Source organism: Ahaetulla prasina, chromosome 5, assembly GCF_028640845.1.
Source record: "Ahaetulla prasina isolate Xishuangbanna chromosome 5, ASM2864084v1, whole genome shotgun sequence".
NCBI lineage: Eukaryota > Metazoa > Chordata > Lepidosauria > Squamata > Colubridae > Ahaetulla > Ahaetulla prasina.
Window position 1 is genome coordinate 39,388,774 of NC_080543.1, and position 21,867 is coordinate 39,410,640.

Genomic DNA, 21,867 nt, shown 5'->3' on the forward strand with positions numbered 1-21,867 from the left:
TTCCTCTTTTTTCCTTCTTTGCTTCAGTGAAGATCTGAAACTGAAGGAAGAGATATTTATATTTCTCTTCAAAAATGATCTCCTCCTTCTCCAAAATCTGTTGTCCAAAATCTGACAATGCAAATTACTTCAGTCCAGCAAGATATTACTTTCTTTCCTGGAGTAAAAAACTTTCACATGTTTTAAGGAGACAGTTTACTGCCACTGCCTCCATTCAAAAAAAAAAAAATATCAAAGGAAAAGTGATCAAACAGAAGCAAGTAAACAAATCAGCCACTCATCTCTTCCACTGTTAAGTAGTACAGGATGAAAAGATCCAAAAAAAGCATCTCTCCATCCTTCCACTTCTCATCTTTTCAACTGGGAAGTCCCTTTGAAGTTTTATCCCTAGATTAGAGAGAGGTGAGAAGCCAAGCTTCATGGCCAGTGATGCCCATTTTCTCCCTTCCTCTCCTGTTCTAGGCAGTTAGCACTGTGGGTCCTGTCCTCTCTTCAGCATCCAAAGAAAGCCAGAAGTGATTCATATTCACTCTTCACTCATTTATTCTCTCTCTTTCTCCCGCCCTCACTTCCTCCCATAGAAAGATTCACCCCGTCTCCCGCTCCCCCGGTAGCCGAGTCTGGGCTTTGCGGGATTTAGACCAATGAAACAAATCTAGCCTACTGGTTAGTTAGCCAACCTTATATTAGGTTACATATTGGAAGCTACTAATCGCTGCGAACCCTTCTCACGCGATTAGTTCTTCGTTCAGTGGGCTCGATGGGGAACGCAGTTTAACTGGGTTAAAACGAGAAAAGGGCCTTTTAATTAACCATGGGTCAGTTTACCATCGGAAGGCGGAGGTTTGCAGACTAGACGGAGTTGTGGAGTTACCTCCCAAGTGCAGAGGCTAAGTAAACTGCAGCACATCTCAAGAGGGCAAGCTCGGAGAAGATTTCAACGAGGATATTGACCGAGATGTTCCCTACTCTCCACCCATCCCACCTCCCCACCCATTCTGCACCTCCGGACACATTTTTCGCTTCTGCTGTAGGGCACGGCTGTTACTTTGGGTTTGGCCGAAACAAAAGCGGAGGTCAGGGTGGGTGGGGGAGAGGGAAATGCTATTGATAACGCCGCGCCTCTGTTAGAATCAAAGCCGACACTTGTTTTTTAAGGTGTTTTTTTTTAATTCTTTCAATCCAAAGGGCGCTCCAAACAAGGAAGGGGTTGGTCGCGAAGTCCGGCTGCCCACCACGCATGGACCCCTTCCCCGTTTTCCTGCAAAACGCTCCTCCTTCCTCATTCACCGCTCGGTCGCTTTTGAGTCTCAGCCTTTCCGGGATCCCCCCTCTACCACCCACCCCACCCCGCGGCGGCTTTGCTTGCTGGAAGGAAAGCAGGGGCGCTAGGACCTGGCGCGCCCGGCCGGCAAGGTGCCGGCAGCCCAGGCAGTCCGCGAGACTCCTCCTCATTCCCAGTGTCAAACTTGACATCAGGCGGCGAGCGGAGCATGGTAACTTCTCCTGCCATCAGAGCGCTCACATCAGTGGCATGCTCCGGGAAGAGATGCAGCTCGCGCTGCCCTCTGCACCAGCCACAGCATGGATTGTCACTTCCCTAGCCTCCTCTTCCTCCTCCTGGGATCTACGCTCGGCTGCTGGGCAGATCTGACTTTTTACCCAACCAACGAAGGTAAGCCGCCGAGGAGGCGCTGCTTTTTGCTTTTCGGAAAGCCGGGAGTTAAATGCCTCGCTTGCCAACCTGGTCCAACGGCTGGTTGCTCTTTTTTTTCTTTTTTTAAGGTGGTCCGCGTGGGCTACTGAAGAGCGATAAAAGCTGCGCGGCGTTCATCCCGGACAAGCCGCTGGGCGTTTTTGTGTGTGGGTGTGGGTGTAGCTCTGAACGAGCGCAGATTGGCAAAGTTGGTTCGGGTCCGCCTGGTGGTTCTCTGGCTGCGACGGTCCCGAGTCCCTTAGTTCCCTCTTGGGAAGATGCAGGTGAAAGAGAACCGGTGTTTTGCATCAGCTGCGGCTTGACTGTCGCGCGTCGAAGCGCGGGTGCCGGTGTGAAGTGACTTGGATCCAGGTTATAATGAATAGGGCGTGTATGTTTGATTATTAGCATAAATGTGATGGCGCAGAGAAACCTTCCCGGGAAAGTCCTACAGTGCAAATCGCCTGCTCTTCTAAGGCGGGGAGGAAGAGTAAACTACGCAGCGTGCAACTATTTTTTTTCTTTTTGGTGAAAGCAAACACTCGGGAAGAGGAACAAAGAGTAGATTTTGGAGAAATGAGACGGTGCTTCCCCCCTCCAAAAAAACCCCGATGCTAATCCCGTATCGCCTTTTCTTTTGATTCCGTAACTAGAGACGTGGTTTTATCTGGACTAATGATGGGAAGGAAGGCAACCTGTTTTACCCGGAGATATCCCACGAGTTTATTAGGGCAAAGACTTCTTTTGCAGAGATCGCAGTTGTGACTCATTTACACCTATCATTGTGACGTAATTGCACCGAATCATTCCACGGAAACAATTAATTAAATAAAAGCCCAGTAGTCCACCCACTTTAAAAAATGTTATAGAAATTAAAGTTTGCATTTTAAAGCGTTGCTTATTAGGTTGCGTCACAAACTTTAGATGTAATGAACCGTTGCTTTTTTTTTTTTTAAATCCCCTATCTTTGATGTGACTTAGGGGTATCACTTATTTTGCTGTGTAAGTTGAATGTTATAATCAATTTAAATAGGTACAATGTGGGTAAGAAATTGTTACTGGGATTTCAAAAGCTATATTTTGAAGGAAAATATGAACATTGAATAGATGTTTCCCAAAAATAATGGAAGATATTCCACACATATTCTGTAATGTATCATTGAAGTTAGAGTGTTAAGCATTCAATCTTCAACATGACTATTCAAACACACTTTGTGTGTACAAAACGTACAGGCCAAAAGGGTGGGGATAATTCATATCCAGTAACCTTACAATGTTGCACCTGCTTGATCACTGGTAGTTTAAGGGGTTTCTAAATGTTTTTGTTTTGTCTTACATTTGCAACAGGAAAAGACAGACTTATTTATTTGTTTATTGGTTCTGCTTTGAGGAGTGCTATAATTCAGGAACAATGCAGAAATGATTTTTGTAAGAAAACAGCCAGTTTATTTCAGCTTAAAAGAAAAAATAATATCCTTTGTAAAAGCACATTCAGTGTATCGGTGTGTGCAATTTGACTATAAATATTGGATTCATTATAGCGTAGTCAAATAATGAGTAGAATGTGTGTAGCTGATAGAAAATCTCTTTCTTGAGAGACCATTCTGGAGTTAGGTGAAAGTCTTATCAGCAAAACTCAAGGATAATACACAATAGAGCAATAAACCATTTAGTGTGCTGGCAGGAAAATCATATTACATATTAAGATAGCAACTGTTACTATATAAACCCCTTAGGTTTGTATTTGTTATATCTGTTATTTTGTGTGTGTGTGTGTGTGTATATATATATTTGTTTTTGCTTTTTGCTATTTGAATGTGGCTGAAAATTGAATTTATTGTCCACATATGATACTGTTTGGATGATATGTTTTCTTTCTCCAGTCTATGTAGTTGGATTCCCTCCCCACTTTCTTTGTTTCTTACTTTTGGGATGGGTGGGCAATAATAGATTCTATATAATAGCTGAGTAAGCTATATCTTTAATTTTTAAATGTAAAGCAACAACATTTATTTAAATTGTCCAAACTTTGAAATAAGTTATTATAAGTAATATTAAGTTTTAAAATTTTGTAATTTGAATTAGGTGTACTATATAGAATAAATATAGAGAAAATATACAATAAAATATAGAAAAGTGTGTTTCTGTTTGAGTTCATTGGATGTTTTCTCAGTCATTCAAATAAAAATATATTTTAAACTGTATTATTTGACATTATTTCCCTATATTTAAACTGTTTATAAAATAACATAACTATATTATAAACAGCACTGATGAAAACAGTCACTATTTTCAAATTTGTTAAGATTGCATGCCTATTAATATTGAAACTAAACTTGCAGTTGTATTTAATTATCTGAAAGTTAGCCATATTGCAATAATAGGACCTGAATGGACATACAAGGATTAATCCTTTTTCTTCATAACATCTACTGGTGAATTAATGATCAAAACACTTAAAAATTATTTTGGAGCTCTACATATGATTTGATCTATGATTCTGCAGAAGAGCAGAGCAAGTTGTTTGTATGAACTGAGTTGATCCCAACTTATACATACTTGTGTTAACTTATTACTTTTAGGTGTGTGTGTCAATTCTCTTTTTTTAAAACAGCATTTGTTTCCCATATTATTGTTCCCATATTGATATGGTTATGCGGCATATTACACAAAATATATATTATAGTGATTCTGAATAGGACCACATGATATCTTTCATTGAAACTCCAATTAAGCAAAGAGATGGTAAAATGTAATTTTCTTCAGTGCTATTTATAATATAGTATTAATTAAATTGAAATCTGTTCTAAGGATATATATTATGTATTGGGTCATAGAGGCATTTAAATAATCTCAAATTGTTTTTAAATATATTGATTATAAATAGAAAAAGTTGTGAAGAGTAAATCCTGTAGATATTAACAGTAAATTATTATAGAAATTAATATTTTAATAATGAACAGAATTTATTCCTTGCTGTGCTATGAATTCTTTAAAACAATAATAGAAGTTTAAGTCTAAAAGCACATACTTGTAACTTCCCTCTTTTTTCAATTCAAGATGGACTTTCTGGAATACAGACACCCCCTCCCTCCTGTGTTTAATTGGAAACATGTTTAAAGTTGCACTTTTTGCATCATGAATCAAAGAAATAATAATTGCAATTTTATAACTTTTTCCCCTTAATCCGTTTCTGGAATGATACTATTTGCTCCTGGTTACCGGCAACCTTAATTTAACTGTTTTATAACCTGCAACAGTTAACACTTGACCTGGGTCATTAACAGGATTATCAGCAAATTGGTTTAATCTTTTACTGACAACCTGAATTGCTTCAATAATATTTTGACTATGCAGACAGGAAACTTCTTTTAACCTCTCAAATCTCACATAAAGAATTTCTTATGAATACAATTTTCACTCCCTACCGTTCCCAAGTCACTAGAAATATACATCTGTTCATGGTTACGGTCAGGCTGTACTTTGGTAAACAAGTAACACAAAGTATTTCAGTTTACATTATATTTGTAGTTCTGGTTACAATGTGTGAATATTTCCTTCTATCGCTTTGCCCTAACTATATAACTACATTTGTTCAATAGTTAGATACATAGGTCTCCAAAATAATTTAATGTTTAATAGTAGTTTAAAAGTTTGTGAAGTTAGTAGCAATGAAGTAGATCAGGAATACACGCATATACATACATATACATACATACATACATACATACATACATACATATGTGTGTGTGTGTGTGTGTGTGTGTGTGTATATTTATATATATATATATATATATATATATATATATATATATATATATGTATATATATATATATATATATATAATATGTTTGTATTAAATCTATATTCAAAAAACTTCTAACAAAATTCAACATTTTTTTTCTTCAAACAAAACAAATAATTACAAGTAATATTATATTATTTATGTTGTGCTTGTGTGCATTTTTAAAAATGTAATCCTCTGGAATGTTCTTCACTTTCTGCAGAAGTCATACATCAAGTATAAGGAGAGCAAAGCAATTGCAATTGTATGCTGTTGCTCTCATGTACTTATTATCCTTTAGAGTAGTAACCAGTCATTACAAGGCTTATAATAGATCCCATTTCTGGAATTTTATTTCATTATAATGTACATTTTTCAGGATGAGATAAAAATAAGTTTTTAAAAATGAAAGGCAAAACTGATATCACCTGAATGATAGATAAAGCATTTATAAGATTCAGCATAATTAAAATTCCAGTTTTATAGCTATCTAGCTCTTCATCTTCTCACTTATTAAACCCTGCTGATGCCTGTTTAATCCCTGCTGTTAAGCCAGTCCAAATGACAGGAGCTTAAAGTAGTTCAAGTATATATAGGTGCAACGATTTAACCAATTTCTGATCTGCTTAAAATTTAGCATTATTCTATCATATCAAAAAACAGCATATAGGCATGTGTATTAGTGCTGTGCCTGAATGAAACAGCTGCTATAAAAACAAATCACAGTTGTAATGCAGAATCTAAAGATGAGTCAGGACAGTTTTGAAAAGGTGCTTTGGTTGCTCCAACACTAACTGGACTACATTATAATGCCTACCGTAGAATTATTATAGAACTTGGCATGCCATACCTGGACAACAGAAATACAGACAGCCAAGGAGTAAAGAGTGCCTCTAGCTTTTTTCCAGATAGGATTCACCTAATAGCCCTTAAAAGTTACGTCAATAAAAAACTCAAAATTTTGTCAACTTGTTTTTCCTATTTCAAGTTTAGGTTAATGTTTATTTATTTGAATTTATAAGCCACCCAACTTCAATGGACTCTTAATGCAGTTAAAGTTCTACTTAAGAATCATTCTAATGAATGATTGATTCATTGGATAACTTGCAACCTGCTGAATGAGACATTTTGAATTTAGAACACATAATAAATATAAGAAGCCAAATGTAAAAACTGTTATCATAGCTTAACCAAGACTTTGTGCAGCACTTGTGTGGCACTTAAAAAAAACCTGAGCAAATGCTGGTCGAAGAAATTAAGATAAAGGGTTAAAGAACTAAAGTACATAAAACTTTAGAAACCAGTCAGCTTTAAATAAGCAGTAAGAAAGTTCTTTGAAGAAGAAAAAGTCTTTAGAAATCAAAACATGTCGTAAGGGTTTGCCATTTCAACAAAAATCCATACAATTAGTGTAACAGAATATTTATCTTTAGAAATATTTGTCAAAATGTAGGAATTAAAACATTGTCCTTCTGGATAAATGTAGTATGAAGCAAATTTGGTTTCTGTGCAATAAATTTCCTTCCCTTTTGTTCAAGATTGCACCGTTTTTCATCAAAGTAGTTATATAATTTGTTTGATTGAGATAATCGTTACTGAATGAAAGATTTAATAGCAAAAATGCAAGGTTTTTTTTCTTTTGCCGTGAGGAGTCTGGTATTTATCACCAGCAAGGGTCACTACAGAGCTTTTATCAACAGCAAGAGTAGAGGATGGCAGAACTTTTGAATTAAGGCGCTTGCTGTTCAGCTAGGCACAATTCAGTTTATTTATATTACAACCACACTTGATTTCTATTGAACTATTTGTTTGCATAGTGGAGGTATAGATGATATGAAAGAGATAAAAAAGTGTGAATTTAATCCCTTGTATTGAAATTATCCAAAAGAACTTTAAAGTATAATAATCTGAATAAAACCCATAGTTATATCCTAGCTTGCTTACTCAAATGTGAAGCTCACTAGATCCCTTGGGATTTTCTACCAGGTTAGAAATTCTGGTGTGTGATTGTGTGTGTGTGTGTGTGTGTGTGCGAAAGAGAGAGAGAGAGAGAGAGAGAGAGAGAGAGAGAGAGAGATTTAGACCAAAAGATTGCATTAAAATCAATATTCTAGAGTGACATTCAGATATTTTTAATAAAAACACATACATCATAGACTTAAATTCAACTATTTTCCTCTCTCAGTGTAACTGACTTCTAAACAAAGATATTAAGGCTGTCTTATTATGATTGGTCACAGATAGATGTTTAGCTAGATTTTTAGATTGGATTTAGCTTTGTTGTCTACCTGTTGAATCCTTACCAAAGACCCGGGATAGGGAGATGTTGTTTTTAAATAATATTAAAGGTATTGTCACAGAATGTATGGTGTTGACTCATAGTGGTTTGTCAATTCCGATGATGTTCAAGTGGTGCTCCAGATGTTTGGAATTGCAACAAAGGTGTCTATTACTATTGGTACTATCTTTGCTTTCTTTTGCCACAGTTATTCTACTTCCACTTGTATTTTGAAATTTTTCTCCAATAGTTTCTCTTCTGCTGACTCCAATACGGCAAGATTCATTATCCAAACTTTTTTGTCATTCTTATCTGCAATGTTAAATCTGGTGGCAGATGCCTGTCTGGTTGAATTCTAAATTCCCAGAGCACATTAGTTTCTTCATTTTTTAAAAAAATAATTTGTCTATTTTGTAGTCCCACCAGTTCTTGCTTTCAGGCAAATGGCAGTTATTGCAGATATTCCAATATATATTGTTGCTCTTTGTAGTTCGTCTGTGCAATTTTCTTCCAATAGCTAACTAGGTGGTCTGTATTTGCTCTTTCTCCTTCTCCTTCTCCTTCAGATTGTCATTACTTATTCTTGTAGGACCCCCAATTCTATTAAAAATTATAAATGCCAATCCTAATCATATATTGAAATATAACATGATAATGCATATAGGAGTATTTAACATGTGTAGTTTAGAAAATTAACTAAAATGAAGATGTTTGTTTTTGAATTGAATGTGTGTGTGTGTGTGTATCTCTCTCTCTCTCTCTCTCTCTCTCTGTGTGTGTGTGTGTGTATATATGTATGTATGTATGTATGTATGTATGTATGTATGTAAGTTTTCTGAGGTTTTCACCGGTGTTTGTATGTAGGTCTTTGGTTATTCAGGTACCCGAATAACCAAAGACACACATACACACACACACACACACACACACAAACATGTATGTATGTTTCTATGTATATACATACATACGGTATATTCTAATTTATATATGTAGATATATACATTCAGTTCTAAAATGAATACATACATTTTAATATTCTTTCTTTTAAATATTTTGTAAATATAAATAAACTTTCTCTACACACACACACAAATATAGGAAAATATTTTAAAAGAAAAAATTAATTAAAAAGTAGGTTTTACTTTTTAAAACCTAAAAAATTTAAATTGGGTTTAAATTCAAATTATAATCAGTGCATGAAATATTGAGCAGTTAACTGTTATATTTTCTGCATTAAAGTAAAAATTTGAAAGAGTATTTTATTCCAGTGAATCTTAATTTCTAAATTTAGCTGCATGCAGCATATCCTTGAAAAACTGTAACTATTTTGAATGAACCATTAACATGTAACTATTTAAAAATAAAAGTGATTACTATAATCCAACCACAGTTAATTTAAATTAATTTGAAATAGGAAATATTCTGAGGCCTTAATTCTATCATTGAAGTTCAATACTTAAAATTTGTAGTACTTTGGCTATAAAAAGCCTACTGGGCTTCCCAAATAAATGTGTTGCAGTAATTTAATTATAATTAAAACTATCTGGAAATCTGAACTGAATGTGTGCTTCTGGCATCAAGTGAATCAATTAATTAATTACATAGAATTATTCAGAAATTGCCTAATCCAGAGACTATTTTCAATTGTATGCAGTCAATTAAACAAATCAACATAAACCCAGTGAAAAATGCAATACAATCAATGAAGCCCAAGGCTTCGGTAAATGGCTATGATCTTAACTTGATTTTGGAAATGAAGCAACAACATCTTGCTGTTCTGAAATCCATTACATTTCCAAAGTTTTACGTTTCAGCTTGCTTGCAAAATTTACAGATAGCAAATAGAGTGGTAAAAAGCAATTGAGATATGAAAATAAAGATCATACTACTTGAAAGAAACTGCTGGGAGAGAGCAACAAAAGACTAAAGACTAGCCTACCAAGCCCTTGTTGAGGATTAACGAAACCATACAAAATTAATTCTTTAACGTGGGGAGACATTATTCACACTGATGCACTGTAAGTGAAAACTTTTAGGCAGCTTTTTTGTAAAGTAATGTATATCCTGCTGTTTTGGGCAGAGTGAGGAAGAAAATCCCATTAATCTGATGGAAAAAATATTGGGAAAAGAATAAAAGCCCACCAAACAAACAGTAGTGGAAATGTACAAGAAGTTTGAGAGTGAAATAAGCTTGCATGTGGGAGAGAATTATAGCATACAATTACATTAGGTGAACTCATTTGGTATTCTTAAGAAAGCCTGGTTCTGTTTTCAGAACTCAGTGTTGAAAATTTATATACACATATCAGCCTATCAACTTGTGCATTTTATCATTTTGTTTAGGTTGCTTTTACAGAAATAAGGAATTTGGGTCTAACGAATCTTTGTTGTCTAGCATATATATATATTTATATTCCTAAATATAGGGATAAAAAACAAATATGAAACATTATACGATAATGTAATAATGATATTCTTAAAATATTTTTTTCTTTATATTTGTATCGCTTCTACAAATCTAGGCGAAATTCAGCTTTGCTTTTGTGAATTCTCCTCTCTATTTTGTACAGTTCTGTACAAGTTTACAGAGATATTAGCTCTACTGAATCCAAAAGTACTTTCATGTGAGGATAAGACTATCTGATATATAGACATTAAAACTTTAAGAAAAAGAAAATACAGTGTTATTCCTATATGATTTTCATTTGCTAAAATCCTTTGTGTTCCAATTTTAATTAGAATTGTTGATTTATTATTTTTCATTTTTTCAGAAACAATATTCTGGATTTATCTACATTGTTTCATAGGAAACTTCTCATCATTTCCCCCCACATTGCCAAAGAAATTTTTACAGCTATTTTAAGAATGAGAGTACTTTAAAAATACTTTTCCCCCCCAAAAGATATTAGAATTGTCTCTTTGTAAAATGTTCTTCTACTTGCTCATTCCTGGTGACGTATATGTACAATACGGTAATTTTGGAAAGAGCTACAAGGTGGTTTTTTTTTTCATTTCTTTTTATGGACTGTTTTTTTGACTTAGCAATCTATTCCACAGTCATAGCGTTCCTCTCCAAGTGCTAATTATATCCCAACATACTTGTATTCCAAGAACAGACAAGGTCTAATATTTTAATTTTCTGCTGCTTTGTATTGTATCCTCTACCCTACTTAGATATTAATGAATAAAAACTTGGGCTGAATTGTTATCAGAAGGCAATGAATTAATAGACTATTTAAAAAGAATAACAGAATAACAACAGAATAACAGAGTCTTGCAGGTCTTCTAGTCCAACCCCTTGCTCAAGCAGGAGACCCTATATCATTTTAGACAAATGGTTGTCCATTTCTTAAAAACTCTTCTTCTTAAAATCTTTCAGTATTGGAGCACCAACTACATCTGGAGGCAAGCCATTCCACTAGGTAATGTTCTCACTGTCAGGAAATGTCTCCTTAGTTCTAGGCTGGTTCTCTCCCTGACTATTTTCCACCTATTGCTTTTTGTCTTGCCTTCATATGCTTTGGAGAATAAGTTAACACATTCTTCCTTGTGGCAGCCCTTAAATCAACATAGCTTAATTTAATAATGATTTCAACTACAGAAAGGCTACAGAAAGGCAACAATGCATACCATTAGTCTCATGCCAGATTCATCAACTATGCACTCTGTTTGAAACATAATAAAAGGTGGGATATACAGAAGGTATGATCTGTCAGAGCTATCTGCAAGTGCTCCATGAATTGCATGGGTGAAAAAGTTTAGGAAATAACCACATTGGGACACTGGAGTTGTCTCAAGAGAGTGTTCAATTATGGGGGAAATGAGGTAGGCCAGAGAACACCTGCTTTTAGTCAAGAAAACCCAAAAAATAAGTAGGATCAATGTATGTGTACTGATTTTAGATAGTCTGACAAAAAAGACTTGTACCAAGCCTGGAGGATAGGAGAGGGATAACATACAAAACTTTGGTGGTTCAAGTAAGAGAGGCTGCAGAAGCCCTTATTACTGTTTCTCTTTATCTTAATTAAGTTATTTCAAATGTCAAAAATGGACGAGAATGTATGTAATTTTTGCTTGTTTAAGGTCAGCAAATTAAACTGGGGCAAATTTTTTTTTAAGAAAATGTGAATAGCAAAGCACATATGTTCTACATTAATTACCTCATAAATTCTGTTAAACAATAAAAAATAACTTCTTGGTGACATCAGCAAGTTGGAAAACATAACCAAATTCAGCAAAAGCATCCTGTTTTCTTCAATATGACACTCAATGGATTTTTTTATTGTATCAGCATATTATCTTCCATCCTTATATCCACATTAAATTAGTTGTATATGAGGAAATAACTTGGGGGCAACTAGAAACATTCTTTGAGCTCTTTATCAACAGATACCATTAGAATAATTGATTAGGTTTTCAGTAGCTTATTTTTGGAATTGAGCTACCGTAACAGTGACAGCTTGTCATGTGTCTTTGCATTTCGACGTGAATCAGTGAAAATGTAAATATCCTTTGGAGAAACTGACATAATTATTTTCCCTCTTTTCCATTATGCTAATAGTTGTCTATTCCATCAGTTTACTTATAATACTACATTTCCCTATTTCCTTTTCATTGGAAATATGCCATCACTAGATCTTTGCATATTGAGGCCTTCCATAATTCAAATTATATTATATTTTAACGCAAGATTAACAATGATATTAACCATAATTATAGTATTTTTGTTCTGGCAGCAACCACTGTTTGGAGCATGGCTCTTTGAGCATGTAAATCAAATTTCAGATTTGGCCGTCAGTTTCTCTCTTCCCCCAAATTGTGTACTCTGAACTATAAGCAACAGCTTTGATTCCCATAATACGTCTCATTTGCTAGTAGAACCATTTTAATCAATTATCTTTAAGCAATCTATATATGGAGGGTATAGGAAAAAGAGCTGCTATACCAAGGCAATGATTAGACAAGCTCAATTTGATCCCATTCCAAAAACCTACTTTGAATAAACATTTCACTTTCCTTCCTAGTTCACACTGAAAGTTTGGAAAGAACAACTTTCAGACTTTCAAGATTCTGCAACTGTAGCTGTTAAAATAAAACTACTCCTGACCTATATGGCTGATATGACATTGGATTCTTGTTGGGCTGACCTTAGATGAAAGTATTAGAACAGAATATGAATGTTTTTTAGAATATAAGACAGAACAAAAGGACCTTTCTCCCAGTTATGACAAAATTTTCCATGAATATGAAGATCATTTCAGAATTGGGCATTTTACAACTTGTAAAACTGTATGGATAGATAAAGTCAAACTTGTGATCTAAATAATTATATTCAGATGGAACCCTAGTATATGACATTGGATTATTTTACAGGGTGGCAATGTAAGAATTTAGAATTCCTGGGAAAGGAGGAAAAGGTAGAATGAAGGGGAAAGTATTTTCCAGCTTGGTATTAAGGTAAAAGAAAAAGATGCTGATATTTGGGAATAGAATAACAGCACTGCAATAAAGTTGCAAGCAATCAAGGCAGAAAAACAAAATATATTTTAAAAACATTTAATGAATTGTTGAGCCTCTTAAACCACTAATAAAATCAAGAAAAGCTGACAATAGTCGTGTTAGAAGTTCATGACACTGGGTTCTTTTGCCTTCTCATATTCATCTACTGATCTGACTTTACAAAGTGTGTTTAATTGTATTTGGAACTAGATGTAATTATACATTTTAAATACAACAAAATAATTTAAAGCTGTGATACGCTTTACAAACATTGTTAAATCTTTTAGGCTTCAAACCTAGGAGTAAGTACCATGGAACAGGGGTCTCCAACCTTGGTCCCTTTAAGACTTGTGGACGGACTCTGGGAGTTGAAGTCCACTAGTCTTAAAGGGACCAAGGTTGGAGACCCCTGCCATGGAATACAATGGGATTTAGTTTTAAGCAGACAGGTATAGACTTTGTCAGAAAAATATCCCTAAACATTAAAGGTGCAAGCAATTGGATGGGTTTTTTTTTCCCCCCTCAGAAAAAAAAAGGCTTTAATCACATTTCAAACACCGGAATAAAACATTCTACTTCTTGGAAAGGTTCATATTATTTCCTAAAACAGAATCTGGATAGTTGTTTCCGTTTTAATGGAAATGTTTAACTAAATAGTTCTATTGCTTCCCCCCACCCCCAAATGGCAAAGAAGTGATACCGTGTGTTCAGTTTAGGAAGCTATGATGCTGATACGTATAGTACATTTATGTGAGAAGTTTCTTTAAAAACTAAATTGGCTGCTGATCTGTCCTCTGAATTTTTTTTGAGAGATAAGATGGAAGAACATTTAGGTCCTCTGCGATGTATCAATTACTGGACTGTTGCTATTTAAAGATGAGGCACAAGACACTATGGTTGTTCCATTATATAAAATATTCAATAGTATCTTAATGAGAAAGTTCTAAAAAAGTTCTTAAAAAATCTAAAATCTTTTAATGAAAAAAAATACACATATAATATCTACAAACTGCAGTAGATAACATAGTACAGCTTTGAAATGTTTATTGCCGTTATGAGTACATTATAAAGTTCATCATGCTTCGGAAACTTTCTTAGCCCTAATTCAATCTGGCATCTTTTTCAAGTAAGCCTCAGAGGAATTAAAAGAACTTGGTGTGCTTTTATGCAGGTTAGATTCAAAAGTCAGTATAGATATATAACATTTCCCAAGAAGAACAACCAAAATTACTCTTGATGTGGTTCTTCATTCCCAGTTATAACCCTGAAAATCACTTCTCTGACATTGAAGTTGCAGACATCCTGAGGACTCCTACTCATTTTCCTTGTTCAGATTGCTTGGGGTTGATAATTCATTATGACAAGTCAAATATCCACCTCCTCCTTTTGCATCACTGCAGGACTTAAAGTAATATTGGAGTTTTATGCATCAGATTTGCCAAGAATGAATCCTGACTTTGATTAGGGAGAGCTATGAAAACATTTTGTCATCAATGGTAAAAGAGGGGGAAGAGAAGGGCAGGTGAAGTGTTGAAATAAAAGGAACAGGTGCAATGGAAAAAAAACTTGATGAGAGTCTTCATTCTTTCTGCTGTTACTGTTTTAATTGACTAGTATTCTAACAGCTGGTGCTTTACACAGTAGTGAAGAAGGAGATGGCTAATGGCTAACCACTTGGAAAGAATGCTGAATTTGAAGAAGAGTCAGTACTTTACCAAGAGCAACCAGACTAACTGATGTCTGCTGTTAGGTTCTAAAATAAACAACAATGTAAAATCTCTCCATTAAGTAAAAGTGATATTATTATTTTGAAAAAAATACAAACACATATATTTTTCAAATTTTATGAACTATTTGAATGAAGGAATGTATGTATGATACATGCATATGCGTAAGAGTGTTTCCATCATACTGCAGTATTCCCTTTCACAATAAGCTGTCTTGGACAAAGCAAAAATGTGATTAAGAAGTAACAAGCAAAGGAAATTAGAGCAGGAAAGGAGAAAAGGAAATTTCATCCAAGAAAATAAAATATTCTGGAAAGGCAAGGAATGCTCTAAAGCTACAGAAGTATGGAAGTAAAAGGCATTCATGCTAAATGGAGCAGGGTATTCCCAAATAAGATGTCAGTAAGGGTGCCCTAATAAGTAAGATTGACATTGCTTTGAGGTCAGCTAGGTTGGATGTGTGCTGCTATTCATGAGGCTATATAAATATTTCATTTAATTTAAATGCATTTAATAAAACACTTCTTTATGGATTTATAATTTCCCTCTTACATTTTAAAACTTTTCAGGAAATATATCCACCGAAGGCTTAAAAAACTGAAATGCTGCCTCAGTTGTAAATTTTTGTTTGTTTATTTTCTTAAGGCAACAATATTTATCAACTTGTATGGCTCATATAACAATTAAATAATTTGAAGTCTCATAAAGAACAATTTAGGTCTGAGAGCTGATCTTTTAAATATTATTTAAAATATTATTCAGATATGTAAAATTGTAAAAGTACAAAAAAGGAGTCAAGTTCTCTGGGTTACCAAAATTAATATCAAGCTATTGATCAGATTTGTGCAGACTTTTTGCCTGCATCTCAGCAGGAGTTCCTTTATGGAATGGTTCAGAAGTGGCTATTGTCCTGCAGTGATTGTAGTATGTAAAAAAGATTGGCTGGTGACTGGAATGTTTTTGGGAGGTGTCAATGACTTTCTGGAAATGTCTCTATTTTAGTATCCAGGAACCAATTAATAATTTCCAGTAACCCATTAATTGACATTTTCGAGGAAACCCAATGACTATGTACAGCAAGCCTGGGTTACATTTATTTCAAGAAGTCCATAATTATGAAAGTAATTATTGATAAATGTATTACATTTGTACTTTTATTTTTTGAAAGATATATCTGTGGTCAGCTTCTTTTGCTTTATAATTTTCTCAAATTATACTCCACAACTGAAAATTATCACAGTAGGTTTCACTTTATAAGGAAATGATCTTGCAATTTTCTGGTGTTCTTTCTTAATCGCAGCTCTTGAGAAGGAAAAAATAGCTTTGTTGAGTTAATCTATTCTTCCTGTGTTACTGATTTGGGGGAATCACAATGTTTCAGATTCATCTTGATAATTCTTTTCGGGACAAGGAATACATGGATACATTGGGAAATATTATTTTAACAGTCTTCCCAGATCTACATAGGAGCTGCAGAGATAGACAATAGAACTGAAATTGGGGAAACTCACACTCAATAGGCCACTTGATTAATACCCGTATTCAAATATTTGGAGATATATGAATGTTTTGGTGAATTACTTCTATGTTGTTTTCCCTGTTGTTAGGAACAAGTATATATTATTACTTTTTAAATATTCAGATGAAAAAAGGATTGGTTGCTACCACGTATTGAGACCTGATCAACATTTATGCTACCAAGTTAATTTTAGGTGATCAGTTAACATTTCAAAAAGTAACAAACTATGCATGTCTGTGCACTAATGCCAGTTGTAGAACATTTGATAGAATTCTGCATGATTTGAGTTACAGGGACACATGCATAAGAGTTTGAATGTTTCAAATTATAAAGTTTAATAATTGTACAGTAATTGTTTGGTTTACTGGGGATAGGGTCAATTTCATAAATTTAGAAAAGGAAATAACTATCTCTTGCAAATGGCTTCCTCTAAAACTTTGTTATCTATAGTTTTTGATCTAGTGATAGCAACCAGTCTTGCATTACAGATATTTCCAGATCTTTTCATTTTTGTACCTGCAATAATCTTGCTGTGTTTATATATAGATTGTACTATTTTCTCTTATCCAAAAAGCAGTGTTAATTTTAAAAATCCTCTGAATTACCGTATAGTTCTTTTACATGCCCACAAGCATGATAAAATTATCCTTATTATTCACATTCCCAACATAAATTTGAAGGAACTTTATACATTCTAATTTCATTGTTCTAGATAGTTGCATGTCTATCATTTGTATACAATTCCATTTCAAATTCTGTCTTACATTATTCAATATCATAAATTCTTTGGTATACTTTTAATTTTCCGATAACTGTAAATACGAAAACTATTGACAACCATGTCCTTCTATCATTAGTTATTTTTTGATTTTATTTTATATTCTCTGTAATAAAATTCTAGAATCTCACAGTATTAAATATCTTTGCCTATAATTACTCATCTCTAAAATGCTTTTTGTGCTGAGAACCATAAAGGTGCTTTTTGGAATAGCCTATGTTTGTATGACTTTGTCATACCACAAATAATGCCAGCCAAATTTCAGGTCACATCCTTTTAATTCTAACAGTTTTTTATTTCTCAGCAAACCCAATCTTTTATCCAAACCAAGCCACTAAGTTGCAAAACACAATTTCAGACCAGATAAATCCAATCCAATCATCCTCGTTCCTTTGCATATTGTAATGCTTTATATTTAACTCATGGCTTTTTTCTCTTGCCATGCAAAACTTAACTTTGCCATTATTTAATGGTACAAAAATTGTCAAAACCAGTATTGTCCAAAACAAAAACATCCTTCTGAGCACAGCATTCATCTTTGTCCCATAAATTATCCCCAACAATTGTAGTTTCTCCCATCTTAGAATGTTTTTTAAAAATTTCATTCCATATCTTAACATAATTATTTGAAATAACATAGTTATTTGTCATAGTGTTACCCAAATATTTTACCTTTTTCCGCTACTTTAAAACTAGTTTTCTTCATCACTTTTTTTAAAATTCTATTTTTATATTTTTATATCTTCATCTTCTGGTTATTCAGATCTTAAAAATTGATCACTTTTTCCCTCAAGCCTTTCAGGTAGTTAGACTAAAGAGCAACTGCTTTTAACTTTAAAGTAATGATTTAATTTTCAGGTATGTGTAGATTATTTTAAACATTCGTTTGCTTAAAAGAATAGGAGAGAAAAGTACTCAGTTGCATGCAAGATTTGAATGCTTAGGAATCAATTTTGAAAGTTGTATCCTCCTAATTCATGGGATATATCTATTGTTTTAAAGAATTTTTAAGCACTAAGATTCAGCATAATACCTGAAGTTATTTGAATGCATGATGCAATTTTAAATAATTGGACAAGCATAATAAAAATAAATTTCTTCATAATTATAATCAAATTTATTGAAAAAGGTTCTTGTGCTACACAGTGGGTGATACAATGAATTGCTAGAGAAATTCTATAATTATGCATTTTAATTGCAATTCATTTTGGAAGAAGCAAGCATTCAACTGTGCTAACATTATTGTGCAGTTTGTGCATGGGTGTATCCACACACGGAAACTGGGCCATGTAGTTTTTAAATATTATATGTGCCTGTAAAACAGTCCCGGGTGGTGTTTTACTTCTAAGCAAAGACTAACTGGATCCTGCCTCAGGATAGCTTCTGTGCTTTCCAAATATGAATTACATGCTTTAATTTTGAGTATATTCATATTTATATATTTATGTTATTGTTTTGTATAAAAAACTTTGATTTTCTCTGTGTTAGCATTTTTCTCTAAGTGAAAATTAACAACTGCAATAATGAAAGAAATGAAAAACTTTCACTTCCTCTGACATTTAAAAAATTTGTTCGGATGGTAAAAAATTCTGCCTTCAGTGATTATCTTTTTTATAACTATTTTAATAACTATTTTTCAGCAATTGTGAATTTTTGAAATTGTATTATGTAAAAATAAATAAGGAATTTATTTATACAGGAATAAACTCTAAATTTGTACTTTTATTCATTTAGATTTTTACCTTGTCCTATTTTACTTCAAAAGAAGCTGCAAATCTATTATAACATAAAAATCCAAGCAAGGCTTACATTTCTAATAAATCAGAGTTATATATAAGCACGCAATTTAATTACAGTAACTACTTTAAAATAATTGTTTACATGAAATCCAATTTAACATCTGCATAGTTATTAATTGATGGAATGTTCCCATTTTAGATGATAGGAAAGCTGAATTTAATATATGGAAGAATAGTGATCAAACTCCTTAGTGTTGGTTAATAATAAGGAATAATAATGATGAATAATAATTGATAAGCTTCACGTAGCTAGCTTCAAGGCTGTGAAGTATCAAAAGAAAAAAATATCTATACACTTTTATCTAATGTAAACAATTTTTGCATTTGCATATTGGTATTAGCTATCCAAGGACAAAACAAAGATTACCACATGTTCTGTTTTCGTCTCCCACCCTAAATGAATAGCAGCACTGCAATAGAGAAAACTCGGGAACTATTTTTTTTTTAATCACTTATGTTGCTTTCCCCTTTGTTGTTTTTAAAGAATATGACAACCTTTATAATTTTTACTTTGTCTCTAACTCAATAAGAGATTATATAAGTATAAATGTAGAATTCACTTTAATATACTGTATTTTTCAGAGTATAAGATGCACCTTCTCCCCCCCCCCCAAATAGAGGGTGAAAATCTGGGTGCGTCTTATACTCCAGCTTCTCAAACGGAGGTTTGAGAGGCTGAAAAAAGCATCAAAAATGAAGCATCAGAAAAGAAGCTGCCAAATAGAGCTTCAGAAAAGAAGCCCCCAAACAGAGCTTCAGAGTTTTTTTTTCTGAAGCTATTTCAGAGGTTTTCAGAGGCATAAAAAATAGTTTTTTCTGAAACGGAGTTTCAGAAGTTTCAGAGGCAGACAAAAAAAAAAAAAAAGCAAGGCACAGAGCTGTTGCTAAAATTCACCTCTGGAACAGCTGATTGGCGATATTCCGGGAGGCCGATCCATTTGCCAATCAGCTTTTTTGTTATTTTCCTCCCCAAAAACTAAGTTGTGTCTTATACTCCGGTGCATCTTATACTCCAAAAAATATGGTATATTTTAAATGATAGTTGAATTTAAAATAGTTTCTTAAAACTGTACATTCTTTCTGTCTTGATTTTAATCATGAATCATGAATGTAAGATCTGATCCTGCAACCTTAGTATTGTTTATTTTTTGTTAATCTTAGTTTAAACAAACCATGTTTTCAAAGTTTAATGGCACAAACAACTCTTATTATGTTCAAGATTGTGATGCTTCTAATTTCCAATTAATGAAGGTAGTGGAGAGAATCAAAATTTCCTCTATTTAGCAGGAAATGTTAGATTCCCTTTTTGAACTGGCCTACTCTGCATTAGAGACTGGTAGATATGCTGTTGCCTTGTAATGGCTGGATGAACGTTATAATCATTTCTGTGAATTCAATTTAGGTATGGCTTTAAATTTCTTGCGTACTCACTTTGATAGTGATGGGCAATTCTCCGTACTGTAAAAGGACACATGTTTGCATTGTGCTTTGGAACCAAATGGATAGTGAAGCCAAGTTTTCAGATATATGCTGTTCTTATTTCAAGCTCCCGAATGAGACGTGCTTATAAACAGGACATCAGCTGGGGTTGAGGCTGTGGCTTCTCTTAAACAGTGGCTTTTCTTAAATAGTGAAGTTGGTCACAGTTGAGTTTGCGGTGGATGTGCTGGAAGCAGAATTTTTAGAAAAGGACACTGTTAATAATAGCCAGTTGGTATGTCTGTTGGTATGGTGGAACAGGCTGTAAATACCCTGATGTTCTGTACTGTGGGTAAACCTATTTTTTCCCCTTAGGGGGAAGGAAATTGGGTAATTTTCACCCTTGCAATTTGTATCCTGCTCCAATGTCTGTTTATTCCAAATAAGTCCCACTGGCCTGGCAGGCTCTACTGCCAAATAATCAAATAGGTATGTAGGTTTGCAGGGTTTGTTTCTATAAATGGCTGCACAATTTGAGAGTCAGTAAGGACTCTCTGTTTTATGGTTTTAAAGTTATTTACTTGCCACAGGATAATTGAATGACATTATAAGATCCTTTGAGTTATACTTCAGGTGATACAACAAAAATTGAATTAATTAATTCAGGATAAGCATTCCATAGTGTTAGATCACTACTGTATGAATTGTGTTTTATTAAAGTGTTAATGTAATGTTAATTGCAGAAGACATCTCATGCATTTTTGGAGCTCATTTTTATTATTATCATTTCATCTGACGTAAATAGGACCTGCCGCAAATATTGTACTGGAGAACTATTTTCCAACAGGTCTTTTTGTGCTATGTTCCAGTTGCTAATGGTCAACAGTATTGGTTTCAAGATATTTTGGAATATACTTGTATCCCAAGAGTAAAGTTGAAAAATAAACTGCCAAAGCATTTCAGAATCTTCTGAGAGGAACAAAAATCATACATTTTTCATGAACTCAAAATAAATATCAAAATAGTTTGATATTTCAGATGTCTGAGCATATGGAAAGATCCTGGAAATGGTGGATCCTTCCTGACTCCTTTGTATTCTCTCCTTTTACTCTCTGTGATTGTCAGTCAATATTTTCTGACAACTTAATGTCGTTTGATTATTCATGGTGGTGGTGCAGAAATTACATATTTCGCATTGAAAGTATAAAGTCACCCTGATTTACAGCAGTAGATTGCCAGTATGCATAATTTAATTAGTATTTTTTTTTACTAGGAAAGAAAAGAACGTTTAAGGAAAGAATTCATTCATTTCCCAACATAAGCAAAGCTTGGTGTACTTTCCATTTACCATTTTGTAGTACCACTAG

General features: G+C 33.8%; 1 protein-coding gene across 3 annotated transcripts in view; it reads left to right on the top strand.

Annotated features, from left to right (window-relative positions):
* The first annotated feature begins 1,221 nt into the window (after positions 1 to 1,221).
* The window catches only part of EPHA3 (EPH receptor A3), a 251,911-nt gene continuing 231,265 nt past the window's right edge, over positions 1,222 to 21,867 (top strand). Inside the window, exon 1 of one of the 3 annotated variants that reach the window (XM_058185594.1) lies at positions 1,222 to 1,675. In XM_058185594.1, coding sequence (XP_058041577.1) covers positions 1,585 to 1,675 — 91 coding nt within the window. In that variant the 5' untranslated portion in view covers positions 1,222 to 1,584. The remainder of the gene's footprint in view (positions 1,676 to 21,867) is intronic. The other 2 variants (XM_058185593.1, XM_058185591.1) reach the window with 2 other exon arrangements.